Source organism: Zosterops lateralis (assembly GCF_965231275.1).
Source record: "Zosterops lateralis genome assembly, chromosome: 2".
Lineage (NCBI taxonomy): Eukaryota > Metazoa > Chordata > Aves > Passeriformes > Zosteropidae > Zosterops > Zosterops lateralis.
The window spans coordinates 60,722,684-60,746,483 of record NC_139763.1 but is presented as its reverse complement, the minus strand read 5'-3'; the positions used below and the strand labels follow the sequence as shown (position 1 = coordinate 60,746,483).

At 35.7% G+C, this 23,800-nt stretch overlaps 1 protein-coding gene across 1 annotated transcript in view; it reads left to right on the top strand.

The window, feature by feature from the left end:
- The window catches only part of VWA8 (von Willebrand factor A domain containing 8), a 177,731-nt gene that overhangs the window by 70,027 nt on the left and 83,904 nt on the right, over positions 1-23,800 (top strand). Inside the window, exons 20-23 of the mRNA XM_083854746.1 lie at positions 146-217; positions 10,312-10,388; positions 22,436-22,511; positions 23,198-23,333. Of these exons, the coding sequence (XP_083710872.1) occupies positions 146-217; positions 10,312-10,388; positions 22,436-22,511; positions 23,198-23,333 (361 nt within the window). The remainder of the gene's footprint in view (positions 1-145; positions 218-10,311; positions 10,389-22,435; positions 22,512-23,197; positions 23,334-23,800) is intronic.

The window sequence follows — 23,800 nt, the reverse complement described above, 5'->3', positions numbered from 1 at the left end:
ATGAAATAAGTAGCTGTAAGTATAAAGTTCAAAAATGTTTGGCCCCAAATCCTTGAAGTTAGGTTTCTGTTGTACCACTGTCATTAGTGAATGCATAAACTTGAGAGCATAAAATCAAGTGAAAAATGTGGTTTTGTTTCTCTAGCATATGATGGTAATGGAAGATATGCTCAAGGACTTTCTGCTGGGGGAACATCTTCTTTTAGTTGGCAACCAGGTGAGTTAAATATTTCTTGCAATGCATGGAACAAACTCGTTATTCAATAATGAAATTAAATCTGTTTTGCTTCTCTGTAATTGCATTCATTTCTACTACTGTGGTACTTGGCCCATTTTTCAATTCCTTACTTATTACAGTGTCCGAGGGTTTTATGGGCACACATCTGTGGAAAATGTAAACACTGTGTGTTTTATATGGCTGTCAGAGTAAAAAGTCAAGGTAATAATCATGGAATATTCTGAGTTGGAAGGGACCCATAAGGGACCCAAAGTACAACTTCTGGTCCTGCAAAGGGCCGTCCTCAAGAATCACATGCTGTGCCTGAGAGTGTTGGCCAAATGCTTCTTGAACTCTGTCAGGCCTCACCATTCGCCTGGGAGCCTGTTCCAGTGCCCAAACACCCTCTGGGTGAAAAACCTTTTTCTGATATCCAATCTAAACCTCTCCTGATATAGTAATAGCTATATGTAACATCATTATCATTAAAACATTCAGTTAATGGCTTTGGTTATCCTTCTTGACTATGTATCGAACCACTCCTTTAAAATCTCCCGTGGCAAGTAAGAGGTGGACACTTCAGTATTACGTAAATATTATTGATAGCTGAATATTAGTTTTCTTTGAAAGAGTAGCAGATCTTTGCTGATCAATACTTTATTGGTGAGGTTGGTTTTTCCCCCAGAAGTAATCCCCCCATAGTTTCGCTGTCCCTTAGCAAGGATACAGTAATTTTTTTTAGCAGATGTTTCTCTTTTTGTTTTGCAGTAGTCTTTAAAAAATGTCTAACACAAAGCAGTAACGATCTAACCAACATGGCAATTGATATAAAATGCTAATTTTTATTAATGTGTGTATATCAAAGTATGGTCTCATCTGTTTAACATCCCTGTTATCAACTTGAATTTACAAAGATGGTGTATTTGAAACCTCTGTAGACTTTTGATGGATAATGCCAGCTTCTCCAAAATGTTTAATCTTTTCTTAAATAGAAATTGATCTATTTCATAAATGAAGCAAGATCTATTTATTCTATGTCATAAACAGTGCTGTCTATGCCTGCTTCCAAGCTGGTATTGAAAATGTTATGTAGTACAGATTGCCTTCAGCACCTGCTGTCAAGGAATAGCAGGAGCGGGCTGAACCACAGGAAAATGGAGGCAGAGATGGAGTCCTTAATGACAAATTTTGCAGTCCCCCATTGCCAAAGCAGGTCTAGGGAGAGCAGCCATGGTCACCCAAGTGCTCAGTGGCTGCCAGACAGGTCCATGGTCAATGAGGCAAGTCTGAGATCAAGCTGAGAAATCAAGTCAGCAGGTCCAGGCTGGGATCAGCAAGATACAGGACCAAGCACAGTATCGCCACAGTGCAGATTGGGAAGGAACCAAGGAAAGGTCTTGAGTGTAAATGAAGCTCCCAAGACAAGGGGGACAAAAGGAACCCAGCAGGGTGGGAAAACCATGTCAGACCTGACCTTCAACACCAACAAGTAAAACCCTAAGCGTGGGGAAAGAGCTTGTGTAGACCAGTGGTAGTCAGTGCTCTGACACGTGCCTCATTTGTCAGAAAAGTTTTGAAGACTATGCAAGTACAATTATTAGGGTATAAGGTATTTTTCCCGCAGTTGTAGTCTCATCTCTAATAATTTAATGCATGTCACATTTTCCCCCATCTTTTTAGTCTCTAGTTGAAGACAGCATTAAAAGATTTTACTGGATTGAAGTATTGGAACATACTGTTTTGATTCCAGACATCAGCTCAGCTATACCACTAAGTTGGAAGATTGGTCGATTTGCTGAGCTTTCTCTTTGGCAAATCAGCAATACAGTTGTTGTTTTTTTAATTGCTAACATGCTTCTGAGTACTTCCAGGTTTACTCTTTATGAATTTGTTCCACAGTTTTTATGTGTGACTAAGAAAAGGCCAACAAGCTTTTTCCTTTCAAAATACTGTTTTTAAGTTTGAAGTGCTGTATTTGCCATTCTGCAGTCTTTCAGAACCACAGCAATCATTCTTCATTTCTCAGGAATGATCACTAACCATTAGAAATTCTTTGGCTAGTTCCTTAAATATTTTACTGTAAATTTGTGCAGCTTGTGATGAATCATGTTCAAGTACTTTAAAAGCAACCATATTACATCAGTCGTGCTTTCATGCAGTATGTGCAGATACCTTGTTGAAGATATTAGAGTTTTCATCCATTTTTGTAAAGAAATTGATTTTAAAAAAGGAGTCTTTTTTTTTTTTTTTCCTGTTCAGTTACTTTTATCACTACAGTCTGTATTAGAAGCTAGGCTTTTGTGATTCCTTGATGTATACATCAGTATGCACCTATGTTTTCCATTTGGAAGAAACAGATAAGAATTTTGAGGAGATACAAAGTACTCTTCTGAATTTCTTTCTGTTAAACTTCTTGTTAGTAAATGGAAATTCAGTAATAACTGAAAATTCAAATTCTCTGAACCTGGGTATTTCAGAACATAAGACTAACATTCCTTTGAATAAATATTCATTTCCTAGATATTTAATTGAGTTGGCATTTACCTTAGGACATAATTTGGTCTTTCAAAATTATGACTGTGTAAGTGAGTATCTCCATTCAACTGTGATTTAATATGCAAGGCTTGACCTATAGTCTTTCTTTTAGAGTCTGGATTTGGTTTCAGTTTGTTGACTAAATATGGTTTTCCACCTTTGCCTCCTTTGTTTGCCCAACACATGTACACACACAAAATTCCTGTTAGCTTAAGGCCTCTGTCTTTTCAAAGTTTGTAAGTGTGATTTCTTCTATAAATCTAAGAGCTGACTGATGAGAGTCCTTTTACCAAGATTGTTTTCAAGATACAGACTCTGATGATTAGTATCAATAAATTATTATTAAATTTTCTTGGTGAATGTTAGGGACTGGTTTTCTTAATGAAACTGAGGAGAGTTTGAAGACAAGTGTTAGATGCCAACAGATATTTTTAGAAGTACTTGGCTTCTGAAGTAAACTACTTTACAGCACTTCATTAATGTTTGTTCCCTGGGGCTTATATGGATTTCACAGTATGTGAAATGTTTTACGTGAAGTATAAACATTTGTTTGCAGTGATGGATCATTTACTTTGGATGTTAACTGGAATGTGTTTCCATTTTGTATGCAAACAAACAGTTTTCTTTGAGTTCAGTGGATAGATAGGAATTTTCAGCTATGAAATAGCTTCCAAGTAAAGGAGATGCCAGTGCCTTAAATATAGGTTCTGATATTGCTTCTTGAATGAGCCTGTAGTCTGAGCATGAATGAGACCATCTATGACCATCTACAATTTTTCAAAGCACCTGCAAAGCATCTTCTTTGGCTGAGAGTAAGAAGCTGTATATTGCTCTCAGGCCAGCAGGCAAAGAACAGCAAGAGCCCCCAGTTATTTCAAATGTTGCTGTCATTTACCCTCTCCTTGGATTTTCTTTAGCAAATGCAAGAGACACTATGTTAATAAATAGAATTTGTTTATGTGGAAAACGTTGGAAAATAGCATTGGCTGAAATGATTTTATTTTGTCTTGCACTTTTAAATGTTAAATATAACATTTCCCAATTTGTTGCATTTGGAGATTATGTAAAGAGATGTGTTGGATGCTTTCATCTTTCTAGTCATAGGTGAGGTCTTGGCAACCATTGGCTGTCTTTGAAGATACCAAACATAGTAGTTATAATGACAGAGGATCTGTCGGTTTCTGGATAGAGAAGACTCACAATCCTCTCACTTCTGAATGGTTTTATTTTATTGCCTTGAAATTCTAAAACACCCAACAGCATGTTAAGCAAAATTGAAGTTATTTTATTTGGCATTATTCTGTTGCCATGATATATTGAGTGAGCTGTTCAGAAGCAGAATGAAGAATTCTATGAAGGTGCTAAATGTTCTAAATAATCTGAAAGAATTTAGCACTTGTTAAAAGTGTTGATGTGAACCCACAGTAAGTAGACTATCAGAAATACATGAATTATGAATACTGTGTCCAGCCTACAAAAGTGATGAGTGGACTGGAGCATCTCTCTTATGACAAAAGGCTGAGGGAGTGGGGCCTGTTTAGTTTGGAGAAGGGGATCTTGTCAATATAAACACATACCTGAAGGGTGGATGTCAAGACAATGGGCCCAATTCTTTTCAGTGGTGCTCAGCAATAGGACAAGGGCAATGGACACAAACTGAAGTACAGGAAGTTCTATCTGAATATGAGAAAAAACTTATTTACTGTGAAAGTGAAAGAGCACTGGAACATGCTGCCCAGAGAGGCTATGGAGTCTCCTTCCCTGGAGATTCTCAAAACCTTCCTGAATACAATCCTGTGCAACCTGCTGTAGGTGAGCTGCTTTAGCAGGGCAGTTGGACTAGATGACCTCCAGAGGTCCCTTCCAACCCCAACTATTCTGTGATTAAAATAACTTAGAAATGTAATGGCATTCTGGTACATTTGCTAATATATTTCCCTGACAGAATGTAATTTCATCCTTTCTGCTGCCTTTCTTTAACTGGGAGATCAACTTACATGAATTCTTGGGCTCACACTAGGAATTTATTTTATTCTTGAAGAATTTAGTTGGACAAATGATTGAGCCTTTCTTAAAGATATTTAAAATTACATGGTTGATTAGATCTTTTCTTTTAATATAATATTTTTATTTCTAATTCACTGTGAAATTGAATTAAGTACAAACTGAGAGTGTAATAATACCAGTCATCAAAAAACTTGAAATAGCAAATGCCTAGCACTTAAACTTTTCTAGAAATAAGTCTTGTTTTCCTGCTTAAACTTGTTTAAAAATAGACAGTTTCCTCTGCAAGTCAAGAATGTACTTTCCTAAACCAATTTCTTTTTATTATTGTGAGCATGAAGAAACTGAGCTCCAAATGAGCTAAATTGGGCCAAATACTATGATATTTCTTGTCTAGGGAATTAGGAATGACAGTTGTGGAAAACTCAGAAAATATTTCTCTTTGACTTGGTACAGTCAGTGTGTACACAGATGAGAATAGGCATGCTTTTTAAATGTGTCTCTGCTTACAGTATTGCTTTCTGCCTTTACACGTTAAACTGAAGAACCAGAATTAAAAAAGAAACAATTAATTGATTTTTCTGTTGGATATTTCTTCTCACAGATTCTTTCTGTCATAAACTTTTCATATGCTCCTCTCCATTGGACCACAGTTCTCTTACCTCACTGGAAATGCAATAATTGTATTCAGCCTGATAGGGCTCTAGGTTGAAGGGCTAAGGTCAGAAAAAGGCATGAACTCTACAGGCTTATCTAGAACTACAGTCAGAGATGTATCCAAAGTATTCCGTTCGTGGCTCCTATCAGGGAATTAAGTTGATTCTTATGGTGAAATTTTCTTATTTTGCTGTCACTATAATTTTTGTGTGCCCCAGATGATAAACTTAAAATAAAAAAACCAAGATACTAAACCACAGAACACCTAGTTTTGTAACTGATAAATATGTAGATTGTAGCTGGAGCAAGAGCTAAAATCACCACTGTTTTTGCACAACTGTTTAAATCTGTTGCTAACATTCAAGCAAGGTAGCCATGATAGGGTCAATTGCAGTGGTCTTCTGGTAATGTCTAGAATCTGCTGGTGGCACACCTTCTGCAGTTATTAAGATGTATTATTCACATTTGTTCCAAGAAGGGCTTCTCAACACCTGGAGTGTGTGAAATAATTCTGCATAGGTACTGTGAATTGCTTTGCTGATAATAGTATATATTTTTAGAAAACCAGAGATACATCCTCTGGCCTAAAAGTTGCAGCCTCTCCCAAAATATATGCATTGCAAATGTCTTTGTTGACAGAAAGACGCAAGCTGTGGTGGTTTGAAAGGTGGTTTGGTGCCAGACCCAGTGTTAGAAACAGCATGTTATCAGAAGTGTTTTCTTTATTTTCACTGTTCAGTGAAAAGTTTCTGGGACAGTGGTAATACAATACTTTCTATGACATTAGAAACTGAGAACTCTGACATGAGGGTTCTGTGTGCTAAAATTGTTAACTCAAATTTGTCTTTCATTCTCCAGTAATGCAATTTCAGAATTATAAAATGAAACTTCTTAAGGTGAAAAAGTGCTAAACTGCTTTTTTACCAGTTTCAAAATTTGTTTCATTCTTTTGTAATGAAAGATGTTCTCGTATGGAGCGGGTGTGATTGCAATGTTACAGCTGAAGGGCAGCACTGAAGAGCACAACATGGCAACCTCTTCAGCTGCTTCAGTATGACCTGCAAGTCATTTAAAAGAAAACAAAAATGAGACAGCATGGTTTAGATATTTTTCTTTTTTGCTAAGAGGCAGAGTGTTAATTTTAAAAATGTGGGTTCAGTTCCTTTGGACTATAACTTTATTGGTTTTATTTCAGCTGTGCAGGGGATAAATTTGTCCTGCTACTGTCAGGTCTGCATCCTGAATTGCAAAATGCTTCCTGGGACTTATAACAATCTTGTTTATATTTGAAACTGCAGCTTCTGCTAGGAAATTAAGCCATTTCATCCTTGGTAGCAAGTGTTTACAGTGTCAGTTAGAAGGACTTTTAACTAAGGGATTATTTTGCCTTCCAATTGCATAATTTCTTGTTTGTTATTCATTAGTGCAGATATTTACTTCCCTTTTTTTCTGTTTCAGTTGTCCCGTATGTCTGATGGAGTAAAAATTGTCTAATATTTGCTTTCTGAAGTATTTTTATTCTGTTCAGCTGAAACACCAACACAGATGTTCTTTTCTCTCTAATTAGCATATGTTTATATTTCTGTTAAATTAAGTAACTGCAATAGTGTGTATATAAATAGCACACAGCGAGTGTTAATGGCAAACTGGCTTGTCCTCTGAACATTACCTTAGACTGCAATGATTGCAAAATTACATGAGATTATGTTCTGAATCCAATCCAAGTTCAGCTCAGTCTTTTAGTACGTTCATGTGAAAGATAATTCAGGTTATTCCTGTTTAAATAGTTTACTGCTAGCTGTGTGGTGTCTAGAAGATCCAGCTTGATCTTTGGCAGTCAGGGCAAAGTAGGATGACTTTGTTGCCATTTCTGTAATTTTTTGTTTCTTTAATGCCTGTAACTAGAGTCTGTTTGGTTGGCTTTTTTTCCAAAATGTGTTGGCATTTTCCATGTCTTGTTCACCTGAAGAAGACTACTATACATAGTATAGTATTTGTACTATATACTTTATCCCATGGAGGTCAGCTGAATTTGGAACAAATCTGCTCTTTTTGGCCTTACACTAATGCATAGTACATAATGAACAAACTCATCCAAGCTCTTGTTTTTTGCAGTTTCTTAATGGTGCTAAAGAGCCTTCTGAATATCTTTGGTCTCTTCCTTCTTTTCTATTATATTGTGACTTCTCAGTGGAGTAGCTGAGGCCAAGAGGAATGGTAACTTGTCATGAAGTAGGAATGTAGAAGGAGGGAATCAAAAAGCTTTGACATGAACTTTGCTCCAGCTACTGTTGCCAACCAAAGATTTTATGTGGTACACCACAGCCTCTGTGAAGGCACACAATGTACCCTCTAAAGCAGTTCAGTCTGGAAGTTGGGCAATGTTAACTTGTTTATAATAGCTAAAACCTGGTGAGAATGCCTTTTAGCTTTTACATATTGCATGCACCTTTTAAAAATGTATGATGTTCTGAAATTGAAGTATACTTAAATAGAAGGAGATATGCAGAGAGTGTGGCAAGATGCACAGGTTAAAATGAAGAAAGGGTGAGATGTGGTCACAGCACAGCTCCCATTGACTTCATTGGGTTACTTTGGTAATGCTCTTTCCTTTCCTCTGCAGTGGCCCTCCACTATGCTTGTGTCCTCTAACGGTTCTTAGAAGTGAAGTGCTCTCTCTCCTCTTGGTACACTTGGTGATGGTAACAACAAATATGCAAAACCAGTTGTTTGATCCTCTTTCTATTGGAATGGGAAAAGAAAAAAACCACTATCAGTACTATTTCGTAGTTGTAAAAATATATTATTTTCAGGCATAATTCTAAGAATATATCATAAATATAAAAACCACATGCTCTTTCTGTTTATGCACATCAACACAGATTTTCTTTTTTTTAATTACAGTAACCACTTTGCTTAATATTAAGTATGTCTTACTTTGACTATGTTGATCTATTTCATTATCTTTGTACTTGTCGCAGCTGGCTGAAGTCCCACTCTGCACTGAAACAGGATACGCAGTCTGCTTGGGATCAGTACAGAAACTGTGTGCAGACATCTGCCCAGCCATCTTTAGCTCTCTTAGGAAAGGAAGCTGCTTTCAGCATGGGTGTTTTGTGCTTGACATTAGAAATATTCCTGTTTTTTCACCCATTTATGATCTGACTGCAAGTAGCAGGAAACATATGTGAATAAAACTGTCTGCGTGCACCACTAGGGGATTCTTAGCCTGTTTCTGGTTACTTTTAATATCACTGATAAAATTTCTGAGCTTGCATATTTCCTCCTAAATGGGTATGTCCTGTAAGTTCCTGAAAGAACCTGTGAGCACAATTTCACCCCCTTTCACAGCAGTGGAGAATTGTTTCAGGTGACAGTTTTCAGAAACTACTGGTGAAAGATGTTAAGTGTGTTGCAGCTTCTTGCTACACCTATATAAAGCTGTAGATTCTTCCAAAGAATCAGATGGAAGAAGATTTGTGAGGAGGCATGTGGCAGAGCACTAACAGAGTTGCCTCTTCTGTGTGGGAGTCAAGTCTGCAGTAGAATGTAGGTAGTTCTATTTTTGTCTCCTCTGCAGTATTTTTTCCTCTGTTCTTATGGTGAGAACTCTCCTTCTGTGATTTTATTATACATATGTGTGTGAGTCTCCATTCTTACAAATGTAGTCAGAGGAGAGACTGTGGTCCCATTTTAAGAAGCTTAAACTGTTTGCAGTTCTGCAGCTGGCAGTTACCATCACTTAGCTAGAGCTTACAGTCATAAATGTCGTAACTTGCAGTTCTGAAGGCTCCTATTCTGTTTCAAGGCCAAGTGAAACAGATTAGTGAATCTCAAATTGGTTTAATCTAATCTCTTTAATCTTTCTTTGGGTTATATTTATCTTCTTTACAGTGGTGTGGACTACTAGGTGCATTCATGCAGTCAGAATGAGAATCTCAGCAGAGGGATAGTGTCTTCTCAAATACCTTTTGGTTGGTCTATAATTGAGCTTTTCTTTCTACTTTTTCGTTTTCCTTTGCAACCTGTATCATTCTCACTGGCATCTTGACCTTGCAAGTCTGCAGCCACCTCCTTACAGGAGGGATAAGAGTTTCTGCATGTGAGTTGTCATTATGGTCTGCATCTACATTAGCATTTCAGATCAGATCTAGAATATACTTTTGGAGGGAATCTCCTTATTGCAGTTTGGTACATAATCATCTTTCTTAGGATGAGAATGAAGTGGAGGATGTTCTGCATCAGCCCACCTAATATGGGCTCTTTGATAATTCCTTCCCTGAGAACCAGGTTAGACCTGGACTGAAATATCAATTCCTAAAATGCTTTATAGGATGTGCCAGGGTGTTGGCAACATCTAATTAACTCATCATTTTCCACAGCTTGCTAATGCAACCATCCTTCAATAGAGTTATAGATCACTTTTCTTTCCGGCTGAATTCTGATTCCATCTGGGTCTCTTTGTGTAACTCCAGTGGAATGGGATCAGCAGCTATTACCATGCCAAATTCCATGGGACAGTTAAAGGATGTTTCCTATGACACCAAGAATTAACTTTGCCTATTAAGTGCAAGACAACTTCCTAGCGTTGACATTGCAATACCTTTGCAAAATAAAACTTGTGTTAAAGGATGCTCAGCATGTGTGACATAACTCTGGGGACACAATCCTATTTCTCATTTCTAGTAAGACAGATAGGTATTTTGTGAATATATAAAAAATAAAATACATCTAATCAACTTGTGTTCAGAATTTTCTGAAATAGATTGAATTTGTATTTGTCTATGAAGGAGTATGGAGAGTATTTTAATCATTTTGGCAAGTTATCTTTTCTGTCTTTATGACTCTTAAATATGTGCATCTGTATTATATCTTAATGTTATATTTGTTCACTGCAGGGTGTTGGGAAAAACAAGGTTGTTGACAGATTCCTTCACCTTTTAAACAGACCCAGAGAGTATTTGCAGCTGCATAGGTAAGAATGTGTTAGATTTCTATCCTTTTTTTTTTTTTTAAGTCAAATTTCTCACATTATTAAAATGCATGTTTCTGAAGTTTAATGTGTTCTTACTGTTTGAACAAAGACCCCCTGTTATGGTAAGTGGCACACAGACCACAGGAATTTGTCTGGCAGAGGCAATAAGCTGGCAGGTTGAGGAGTGGGTACAAGAATGGGGTGCAATGACCTTATTTGATACACGAGGAAGTAGAAGTCAAAGTGTGCTGATGCTAAACGTTGTTCAAAAAACAAGTTATTTTGCTGTCATTTCTAGAAAGATTTCCCTCACAAACCATGAGGTATTGTGTGAGGGAAAAGGTGCTTGTATATATCACTCGTCAGACAAGAAACATTTTACATAGTAAAGCCTTTTTGGCTTTTTTCTTTTGGCCCTCCTGCTAAGTACTTCTTTCTCATCCATAAAAGTTTGGATTAGAAAATTACATCATAGGCTAAAAAATAGTTTCAAGACAATAAAACAACTGAAAACAATTCAAAAGCTGAAATAATAGGAAATTATCTGCCTGCTTTTTATGACATGAACCTGAAACTGATAAATGGAAATAAAGAATAAATATGGCTAGAAGATTCATTTTCAATTGAAATTAATCCCATTTCAGCTTCATTCCTAATCTTTATCTCTTTGTCTTCAACTTCCTAGCTTCATCACCCTGTCTCTTTCCATAATCACTGTTTTTTAAATACTGCTAATAAAAATGTCAATCTTTGGTATTTTGCCCATTAACGATGCAGTCTTTGTAACACTTTCTCTCTCACTTTCTCACCCAGATTTTTGTTTTCAAATGTCTTGTACTTGTATTCCTGATAGCTCTATCTCATTACTTTTCTACTGCTGTTTTCCTTTATACTACCTATTCTAGACTTCCATCACTTCTATATGAAATACTGCTTTTGTGACCTCCTACTTTCAGCTTTGTGTTAATTTTCCTACTTGGAACAGCCACCCACTTTGTCTGGATAAAGAACACTGTGATTTTTGCAAATCCCAATTATGTCACGAAGTACTACAGGATTTCTATCCTTTTGTGTGTTCTCCAGTGAGATGTGGTGAAGCAGAACCGTGCTTTAAATATGAATTCATATAGCTCAGGAGAACATTGTATAAGCATTGTGATTGGGGTTTTCATGTGGCTGTAGGATGTATAAATTACAGTGTGCTAGTTGAGACATCACTGGGAAGAAAAATGTGTGTTTATTGTCTTGCCAATACAGTGTTCTATAGTCTCTATAAGATACTGCTTATGATTACAGGGGATTAGAAATAGGTCGAAGTAGAAAATGGAGCAGAAAATGATGAGCAATCCTATGCAGTTTTACAAAAATAATTCATGAATATAGAGAAATCAGAAATTTCTATTTCTGGGGCAGCATTTTGAAACCCTATGTGAAGAACTCAGTCTATATAATATTTTGGTTATGCTTTACAGTGTTTAAACAAGAATTACAGTATTGTTAGTGTACTCTTCTGGATTCAAAACAAAGTAACAGCAAGTTTACAACAAACCCAGTTTCCTACTACTTACTACTTACATACTTACTTACTTACATACTTACTACTACTTACTACTTACATACTTTGTACTACTTACAAAGCTTTTACATACTTTGTGGGGGAGATTCAGTCAGTAGCTCATGGCATAGTTGTACTTTATTAGAAAATATTCTAGAATGTGCACTTCATCTTTGATAGCCCTGTGTGTGTTTCTTCAGATTTCCTGGCTAGCTACCGTAAGTACATTTAAGCATGCCAAGGAAAGTATTTCTAAATATAATGCTTTTAATGATGCTTGTATACCTGAATTGCAGATCTTGACAAATTTGTTAGGGTGGGATTTTTGTTGGTTTGGGTCTTTTTCACCATCTTGATGAAAGAGTGTAAGGAGTTCTGCTGTTCTAACTCTACATCTGTTCAATGACATTCAAGCACGGAATATTTATCTTAGAGGCAATAAGCTATTACCAGGAGTAATTTTAAAATCTCACATTTTATGTCTTGTACTTCAAGAGGATGACAGGAGATACAAGACAGAAAAAGGAGTGTGTTTTTCCTTAAAACTTCCCTTCTGACATCTGTATTTACTTGCTCTGTAACTGATTCACATGGGAAGGGTCAGCCTGACCTAAAGGTTTTGATTGCTTATGGAGGTTATAAATCATTTCTCTTAACCTTCCATACAGCATCTCATTGAAAAGTTTTATATTCTTGAAATTTGTAAGCCTTATGAATCATTTCAGTACTGTAAAGCAGAAAATCTTAATGGAAGAAAGCTGCAATTAGATTCAATAATGACAGAAATTAAGAAAAACGTGCACTTATGAATTATTCAAAAAGTTGGCTGCTTTCTCTTGCATACTTCCTAATATTAGCCGCTGATCAGGAGTTGACCAGCTCTCTCATTGCATTAATTGTGGGGTTATGGAAACAGATAATATGGCAGAGGCTCAGCACAGCCTCTTCCTAGGACTGCTCTTATGAAGCATTTTGCTGCTTTTCTGTGTTAAGGAAGAACTTTGATCTTCCAGGATTTCTCTGTCACTCCTTTCCTACAAGAGTAAGTTTCAGCAGGGGAATCCCAAATCTTGTTTATCTTTCTGGTATGGTTTGTCTCCATTTTGTTCACCCAGGTTACCGGCTACATGTTACAGAATAAACAACATCTTTAACTTGTCTAATATTAAAGAACTTTTAAGAGTTCTTTATAGAAATTAAACATATACTGGTTTTACAGCCAGTAACTAAGAAACTGTGAGAAAATTTGATGTTCTCCAAGCTAATGTAACAGAGTCAGGTATTTGTGTTGCTCCTAAATTAGTGAACTCTGGGAAGCCTCATTATTTTATGAACCTTTCTGTTACTACTTTTGCTATCTCTTCTGTGAATGATGTGGAAAGAATTTTCCAGTGATTCTAGGCAAAAATCTGAATCTGAAATTTGTTAGACAAAATTGGTATTTCATTAAATAAGGGGAATAATTTTTATGGAAACTGATAATCATAGAATCATAGAGTGTGCTGAGTTGGAAAGGAATCACTAGGATCATCAAAGTCCAACTGCTGACCTTGCACAGGACCAAGAGTCTCACCATGTGCCGGAGAGCATTGTCCAAATGCTTCTTAAATCAGACACGCTTCTCTGGGGAGGCTGTTCCAGTGCCCAACCACCCTCTGGGTGAAGAACCTTTTTCTAATATCCAAACTAAACCTGCCCTGACACAGCTTCAGGCCATTCCCTGGGTTCCCGTCACTGGTCACCACAGAGAAGAGTTCAGTGCATGCTCCTCATGAGGATATCTTGCTTTATTATTTTTTTATCGTATATTTATGTATAATTATATCTTGGGGTTTTTTATTTCCTCATGATAATATCTTGCTTTGAATTATAAAGTCTCTAAAACCAAGAAGATTCCACAGAAAGAAGAAAAAAGAGGAAAGCTTTAGAGAAGACTCAGACAAGAATATATGCCCTGTTAAGACTCATTAATTTTATCAAATTACTAACTAATTTCACACAAAGAATGTTTTTTCTAGAGTAAGTTGTTCTTTACCTGTAATTTAAACATTTAAGTTTGCATCTATTTGGAATTAAGTCATACTCTCAAGCTGCTTTTTATATTTCAATTACAATGATTTCTTCTTCTTGCAGTTACTATTTTTGTGATGACTATATATACAGAAATACAGCATTCATTCTTTTGTTTTCATTGCAAGCTTGATTTATTGTTGCAGTTTGGGGATTTTGGGAGGATTTGTTGGTTTTGTTCAGGTTTTTTGGGAGATTGTGAAGAGATTTCTGATAAAGTTTCCCAAAACCTAGGTTCTGACTAGGAAGATGTAAACTTTAGTGACACAATTTTTATGGTAGTTTCTGGTGTTATAAATGAGGTGCTAAATGTGTAGGCATGTGAATTAATATATATGCATCAAGTTTTTGGAGTCATATGTTGTTATCTGATCATCAAAACACACTGCTACGCTTAATGCAAAAGAATAAAAAAAATAAAAGAAATATTTATGTGTAGTTTATTCGGATATACTCATTTAGGGAACTAAAAATAACTGGAAAAATATTGGGGAGAACACCTTGAGTGTCACCTCAAGACCTGTGAGAGTTCTCATCTCTGTTCTGCTGGTGTTGGATTTGCTTTAAGTCACATAGCCAAAAAGAGTTACTGGTAATATAAAGTCTCTGAAATTATCATCTGCCATCATGAATTGTGCTCTTAATTGCTCTGATAGCAAACAAAACCCTCTCTGTCTTGATATTGCCTTTACAAAAAAATTAATTACAGGACATTTGTGTTCTAAGAAACATATTTGTTAGGTTCAGGAAGGCATGAAGTTCATTTTTCTGTCAAAACCTTTTTTTTGAAGTTTGGTGTACATTGTGCTCCTTGTTGTTTTTTTGAGATATTCAAAATCTGAACGCTAGACACTGTCTTGAGTATCTTGACTCTATAGTAGAGGGTTGGACTAAATGACCTCCAGAGATGCCTTCCAACCTCAACCACTCTGATTCTGTGATTTAGCAATTTCTGCAAGGTAGCAACTGCATGACCCCAGCTAGCTCTTGTTCTAGGTGTGTTGTAGTAATGTTGTAATCTTCCCCACTCTCCCCCCCCCCCAAAAAAAAAAAAAACCAACTAAACTGAGTTTATCTTATCTTCATAAAATTATATAATCCAGCAGTGTTTGTTGCATGAGAGTGGACCATTTGCACTGTCCTTAGGTGATGCTCAAATGTGTTAGTAGGAACAGTAGTTTAAGCTGAGAGAATTAAGAAACAACTTCCAACTCAACAGTGTTTTTGGAACACAGTGTGTTAATGAGACCAAATTCGATAACTTCTAAATAATTTATTTATTATCATGATATGCATGTAAATAATGACCGATTGTTAAGCAGAAGTTTCTCCGACATGTTTTGAGCTTCATGCTGCATCAGCAACAGATTAGCTGTAGCAAATGCAAACTTAGGAACCCACAATCTCCTCTGCAGACTGTCTATCACAGACATTCCTCTATGGAATTGAAAATGATCAGGAATTTCTGTTGTGATGGGAACTTGGTTACTCTTAGCTAGTGGGAGAACTGGTTCCCTCCTCTGAGCTACTACAGATGTGGCCACTGAAGTCATGATATGTAAAGCTAGTCAACTTCAACTCTTATGTTTTCAGTGTATAAATCTGCATAAGAATGTCACCATCACTTACAGAATGAGAAGCTTTTGATGTGTAGACTGCAGTGTAATCTACATCAATAATTTATTGATGGCTTTGCATGGATTTTTTGCTGCTCAAAAGCTCAATGAATCTGCAGAACATGTGAAATGATTAGTTCTGTTCCATTGTTCTCCTTTTGTGTATCAAGAAAATAATCTAGGAAATTTTTAGTCTATTGTGAAAAAGATAATATGAATCTTCATAGAATGATATGACAAAAAGAGAGAATGTTTTTAGTGTATGAGGGTTGATCTCTATGAAGTCAAAAATGTTAGAACAGCTTGTAAATATAATGTGTTGCTTTTTCATGAAAATAGAGAATGTAGGAAGTTTTCTTCTTTAACTTTTGATAAAACATGTCTTACCCCTAAATTAACAGTGTTATGTCTTAGTTCTCCATGTGATATCTTTTTTTTTACAAGTTGAGATAACTTACTTCTCTAAGCATTTACATATATGCTGCAGCAATTTCTGTGTTGTAAATGTGATGTTTGATACTGCCAATGGAATATTAACTGCTATTGAAATTCTATTTTGTATCTGATGACCTTCATATTCTTTTTCAAGATATAACATTACCTTGTTCTATGTGTCCCAATAAGTTCCCTTTCAAAGAATTTGCTTATCACATCTTGATTTGATATCACATCTTCCTGTCAGAATTACTATATTTATTCTAGTGAATGATGGTTGGAAAGTGGGATACAGGGCTTATTTTAAAAATCTACTGCATTTTGTGTTGTGCCTTTTCTAGTTCCCTAATAAATTACAGTCATCTGATGATCTTTTTTCCAAAATTTACCTGAGTTTGCATATGTTATCCTTTTCAGAACAAATGTAATTTTGCTGTGATCTTTAACAATCAAATTAATGGGGAGTTTGGGGTAGGAAAATGAGCTTATGGTGTCCCTACGAGCAATGCTTACTACAAACTGTGCATTAATCTTCAGATCTCAATTTTCTTTCCCTCTTTTTCAGCAGATATAATCAGTATAAAATGTAATTATCTGTTCCCCCTATAGAGATAATTTAAAACTACCCTTTCAGCTTTATTGACTTCAGATTTTTTAAATTCTAATTTAAAAAGTTATTTCAGAAGAAACAGTTTCCTTTGCCCGAGACACAGGTGGATACTAGAATTATAGTGCACTTGTTCTCAGAATTGCATTTTCTTATCATCTCTTGAAAGAATATAGGACCACATGAAATAATTTAAATGCTGATATAGCTCTGCAGGTCTGTTTTTAAAAATGAACAGCACAGAAAAGCTGTCTCCGTAGTGGGCTCTTGAAGGAAGTGTTCTATAGCTGCACTGGTTGATTTCAGTTGAACACAGCAAAGGCAGGGGGTGGGGGTGTTGTGTTGTGCTTTTGTTTGTTGGCAGCCACAAAACAAAAGTCTAGGTAATTTTTCCTCATGAGTCCTGAATGTTTAGATTATTTTCTTTTAATATTGTACTTTATCGTGTGTGCTTTATTCTTTATGTAGCTCATGTTTGGAAATAAATTATAAGATGACAGATTTTTGTCATGAAGATTTATGTTGTGAAGCGCTGAGTGCATTAACTATATAATAGGTGTCTTCATGGTTTTTTACTTGTTTTTTACCTGCTTTCTTAAATACATTTTCAGCCAATACAGAATTGCAATGCAAAGTTCCCGAGATTTCATGCTAGCCAATGGTCCCTTTTTCCAGTGGCAGCTTTTCATAAGCTGGCTGACTAGCTCTGTTATTGTCAGATTCCAGGTGTTAGAAAACTAGTTCGTTTGTCTTATTTGTAGAAATTGAATTCAGCTTTAATATCCTGCTGCATGGCTGTTATGAAGAAATAGCTCAGGTTAGAAGACCCTGTTGTTTCATTTCCCCCTAAACCTGGACTAAGAGTTTCTCACTTTTTACTCAATTAAATGTATTCTTACAAGCACTAAGGGAAGCTGCAGGGTGCCATGTTTCTCCATTTATGGACTTTACAATTAGGATGAATGAATTTTGCATCTTGTTTTGGCAGATGGATCACAAACAAATAATTGTGTAACTTTAGATTTAAGCATATAATATGAATTAAACATAATTCCCTTTGACCTTTCTTCTGCCCACCTGCAGTCATACTGAGTAATAAGTACCTTTATAGTCAAAATAATTTCTTGCATTTTAAACAAACTTATGTCCTGCTGAATAGCCGTAACAGCCTAGCAGGAAAGAAAAAAACAAAAAAAAAAAAAAACAAAAAAAAAAAAAAAAAAAAAAACAAAAAAAAAAAAAAACAACAACAAAAAAAAATTATTTAATTATCACTGCATACAAATAAGTCAAAAAGCCTTTACAGGGTCATTTTTAACAGAGCAATGAGACATCTGGTTGGCTTTTCAGATATTTCAGAATTTCCTACACATAGCAGTCAGATCATGCAATGTAATGGCTCTGTGATGGGTTGGCTAAAGAAATTAATTTGTAAATGTCAAAAGCATGCAGATTGATTCTTTCTGTTGGGATTGCCTACTCTTCATCAGGATAATCCATGAGTGGATTAACTGACCAATTAACAGCTTCAAATGGCCTTTAGACTAATTATTTTTCAAGTACTCTTTAAAATTAGGTCACAGCAGATGTGTATATTCATGTCTGATTGACATGTAATTGAGAAGAAATACATATCTACATACATAGGTATTTAGATAATAGGTGCCACAGAAATGAAAAATAATTTCTAGAGCATGCATTCTGCATCTCTGATTCTTTTCTTTTCAACTACGATAATGTTTCATGTGGTGAATCAGAAGAAGGCCAAACCTGAGCTTGGTTTATGTAACCTTGTTACCATGAGTGAGGAACCCCTAAAACACAAGGTTGCCTTGCACAAATAATCTCTTACCCTTTTTGCCTCAGACTAAGTACATACAGAAGGCAGGACTGTATTCTTCTGTACTTGTAAAGATGGAGTAATTCCAGGGAATTGTGAGTGTTTGTGATGTTAGCTGGGGCTCTGACACCGTGTCCTGTATTTGTGCGTAAGCCTTCCTGGGGACTCAAATCTTAAATTAAAGCATTGGAGGATAACATCTAATTGTCTGAGGTTGATGGAAATTTCTCCTGACACAGTTCATAGCTCTCCAGAAGGAAGGCATTGCTGTCAGTGAAACAGAAACTGTCACAGTAGTATATTTGAGTCAGTCTACAGACCTCAGAAATAGCTGCCTTTTGATTAAATAATGCAACAGTAGCAAAAAATAAATAAAAGACTAAAAATACTAGCTAATAAAAAACATGCAAAGAATTCTCAGAAGTCCTACTAGGATTTGAATGGTCAGAGAAGTTGCTGTATTTCAGTAGTGAATTTTTTACTTTTTTTTTCTTACTTTTTTCCCCCCTTTTTAAATGGAACACTTTTGAGAATAGCGTCCTTGATAAAAGTAAAAGTACATTCTTAGGAAAGACGTTGGTGAGCTTTTTGTATTTTTCTTTTACAATCAGGTGAAGACAAATTCAGTTCAGTTGAGTAAGATGACAGTTTGTCAGACAGTTTTTCTCACTCTCTTCTACCTTCCTACAGTCTTTGTGTCAGACCTATTTTCATCTTGGGTGCTAAATGTTATGAAATTAGGAGGTTTTGGTATTCATGTCTTTGTTAGAGCCTGTTAGTTAATATTAAGGTGCTGCTATTTCTAAGTGAAAGTGAATTGGAGTTTTTAGTTCCTTTCCTGTGGGAATTTTGAGTGCCAGACATATTTTACATTTAGAAAATGCTGCTTGCTGTGTTGTTCAAAAATATACAGTCTTAGTGTGTTTTATCTTTTTTTATTTCAGTGCCTTTATATTTACATAATTCATTATAAAGTGGAAATTTAAAAAAAAAACCCTTAGGAGGCAGTTTATTTTTAGCCATTCTTTACTGTGTTTGGGCCATGGTAGTTTTCTGAAGAAAAGAAATTAATGATATGTAAGTGTATAGCCTATGATTCTGAAAGGAAAATAACATTAATCTGTAATAACCCTTATATACATGTCTGAATATAATAGCCTAAGCAAATACAGGAGTTTCACACACTTAAGTTATCAAGCCAATAGAATTAATATTTGACTTATATTTAACTTCTGTAATACATTACAAACCCCCCAGTATATTCCCTTAAATATTAAGGCCAACTATCAACAAAGCAGAAGAAAGATAAAATAAGAAAAAAAATGAGAAGATAAATTCAAGGTGTCAATTTTTATTTTAGTTTAATACCTTCTGTATTTTTTCTGATTATGCTGCTTTCATAATAGCATTTAAATGAACAGTAAGTTCTTGCAGCGTTTATTTTCCTCAAAAATATGGCTTCTCTGTCTTCTCTGAAAAAATGAGATCATCCTAAGGATTTGTGTGGGCTGATGATTATTAGGGAATACTAAGCACAACTTAGTATTCCATATTAAGGGGTTATAAGTAATCTCTGCAGAGCCAGAGGATTAACTCGCTCAGCAAAAGCAAAATACTGTTTCATGTTACGGTAAAATACCATTTGTCTTTTCTTGTGTGATCACTTGTGACTGTCTACAGCATCACTAGAGATCTTAATTTCCTGATGTGTTGTGTTCACTTTATTATTTTCCATGCATTATCTCCTAAGTGCAAATTTATTATCTGTAAAGCAGCCTGTAATGCATCTTCCTTTACATTATTCTTGGCCTGTGCTATCCTTGGGTCCTCTCATTTTCTCACCTTTCTATTACAATTACTTTTTCCCTTGTATTAATTCCTCAGAAGATTTTTCCATGAGTTATTTATGACTAATTAGTACCTGGGACTGTGACCTTCATGTACTCTAGCATTTGGTTTACACATTCTAAAATTCTTCTGCATCTGCAACTGTATAGGCTTGAACCAGAAATGTCAACTGATAGTGGAGGTAGACTGATACATACAATCTGAGAATTTAATCCCTAAATATGTGTGTTTCAGAAACAAATACCATTTGTTTGTTGTTATTTTTGGATCTGTTACTGATTTCTCTGCCCAGCCTATAAATTGGTTAAACACAAGGGATGACAGTAGAAGCTTTGTTTTTGTGACCATGATAGGATTTCCAGGATAATAGATTTAGTGCTACTGCTTATTTTAGTGATTTTAAAAATTGTATGTTGCAAGTGAATACAATGTTAATATAACTGTTTGGGGCAGGGTTACCTACTTGTGGCAGGGTTAAATGAGGTGAAGGTAATCCCATTTTTTTTAACCTTTCCGCTTCTGGATTGAAGTTCAGATCAAGTGGCTAAACATTAGAAGTCTCTCTGCCCTCAGCTTTATTCCTGGGCATGGAAACCGTGGGCTTCAATCAATTGTGAGCTTAAAGCTAAACAAGAAATTATTAGTTATTAGGGACAGAAATCCTGCTGACAGCAGTTTCAAATAAAGGAAATGTGCAAGTTATGCTCTCAGTTTAAAACTGTAATTGGAAGCTGGCCACTTAATAGTTTGGTGCAAACAGTACTGTTTGATTTCCTGTACCCATGAAGCTTATCAGAATTGTTGGTTTTTACAAGGTGTTGCAAAATTAAAGATAGAACTAAGTGGATATTTGGAAGAGTGAGTCAGCTAGGCTTAAGCAAACAGTTTTGTTACACAGCACGGCTGTGAAAGGTAAGAAGAGATTTTTGTTGCACCAAATGTTACATACAGTGCAAAGTTTACCAACCTTACCAGTGGACCAGTATGTGGATCTCAAGATGCATTAAGAGAGGTTCTCCTGATGGGCTTTTGTCCTGTGATCAGCCCATCATTCTTTTGACACAGACTAATCCAAATTTTGAAATACAGGAGGAAAGGGATGGCAAAACCAACTTGCCCTAAGATCGAATTTCCTGTTTGCCCCTGAAAGCGTGGGAGTCATGGGGACCTTCTGTCACGACCCACCTCTGGATTATTCTCTAGCTCTTTGGTCCCTTTGAACCCCAAAGGAAATGGGGTTGATTATACAGATCTTGACAAAGTCTGGACAAGTATTTTATACAATCAGGAGGGGCTTTCCCTAGGTTATGGACATAATTTTTGTAAATGAATCCATTGTGGTGATATCTGTTGCTTCACCTTTCTGAATTGCAAGTGTTTTTTATTTATCTGTACATTCTGTGGTGGTTAAAATACATGAAAATAGTGAAGATGAAGGAATATTCTCATTACAAATTTTAATTACCGTTATTTTAAATTCAAAGAAAAGGTAATCGAGCAATTCAAATACAAATAAAATTTCAAAAGGAAATTCTGCTACTAAAGCCTCGGTCCTGCCTAAGAGCTTATACTGTTCATGATATTAAATGTAGCAAGCCAGTAAAGCTTAGATAGAACTAAAAATAATTGATTATAAGAAGTCCACATGATTGGTTCTTGAATTTGTTTATTTATAGGTTTTTTGTGTGATTATATGTGGAGAAGAACAGCTAAACCAGTAACAATTCCTGTTTGTCACATAAATGACAGTTTCAGCATACTTAACTAGAAATAGTAACATCAATAATATGCCTCCATAAAAAAAAGAAACCTGATTCTCTTCTCAGTGGTTTTGTTTTCAGGGTTTATGAGAAATGGAGAGCTACTGTGAAAGTCCTGGCATAGGCAGGGATACTCACTTTTGACCACTAAGCTGGCACATTGTTGTTCCCAGTTATTCAAATATACTAAAAAAAGATATTTTTTCCTCTTAGGAAAAAGAGACTATTCGGATTTTCATTTATTCATTTTGCATTTTATTGTAACTAAAATTCCTGTGTATTTTTAATTAACACCATCTGCTTTTCCACATTTCAGGGATACCACTGTACAAAGCCTTACCCTACAACCTTCTGTAAAGGATGGTCTTATTATATATGAAGATTCACCCTTGGTAAATAGTAGCATTTGGATTTTATATTTGGAAATGTTTTTGAATTATAATGTTGGTGATTTGATTTTTAATGGCACAGTGAGTGAGCATAGTAAAAAACATTTTATTAATTTTTATTTGGTCAAATTTGTCACATTTGCACATTTTATTTGGTTACATTATTCACATTTGCCAAATGTGAATAAAATTATAATATCAGGGCTCCCCACACACAAAATGATTATGGAAAATAATTTAGTATTAACCTGACACATTCTAATTGGTAGAGTGGTATTTGCTTCCTTATCCTTTGTAGCACCTCACACCTACATGCTAAATTGGGCTCCAAACAGCTGTTGCAGCCATTCTTCAGTTCTTTCTGTAGGTTGTCAGCTACATGCTGACAGTCTAGATGTAAACTGGCTTTGCACTTCTCTGTCTGCACTCCAAGTTGTTCACAGTCAGGCTCCTCACTCCCCTTCCTAGCACACGCCTTTCCATCCCTATGCAGGAGGAATGGAAACACCCAACTTTCTTGTCTCACCTGCCTCCTCTTTCTTCTATTGTGGTTTGGTCACAGCTTAGCCCTGAGTCCCTTTCTTGTCTCAGTGCCACCAAAGTGTCACTGCTGTTCACTGAGAAATTGGTAATGCAGCTCCTTGTAGGGTTTTGGCTGGTAGTGATGCTATTATTCCTTTCTCTTCTAGGTAAAAGCAGTGAAGTTTGGACATATTTTGGTAATTGATGAGGCAGACAAAGCACCAACAAACGTTACCTGTATCTTAAAAACTTTAGTAGAAAGTGGGGAAATGGTTTTGTCAGATGGAAGGCGAATTGTTGCCAGTAAGTAGAATGAAAAAATTTTCATTGTTTACAGTAAAATGTAACATGTTGCTGGTTTTCAGCAATTACATTGCTCAGTAGCAGCACAAAACAGTCCAAATGGATAAATTGTTTGTTGCTAAAAAGTTAACAATTAAAGAATTTAGTAATTTTCTTTACTACTTTTGCAATAGCCTCAAAGGTTTACTTAAATTAGCATTCTTGTGAATTTTGGTGAATAACTAAAAAAAAAAACAACCCTGAACCCAGCAAAGTGTAACTTGACCTTTCTGTTTGTCATTCACCATAAGAAATAAAGATCTAGTTGAGAAAATTATAATCTTGGTTATGCCAAATCTAGACAGTTGGGGAATAATTTGATCAGGTCTAGAATGAAGATATGAGTATACCTTGGGTCAAATTGTTAATGGTTTTATCTAATCAAGTATTGCATATGCTTACTTTATTATTTAAATACGTCCTGCAGT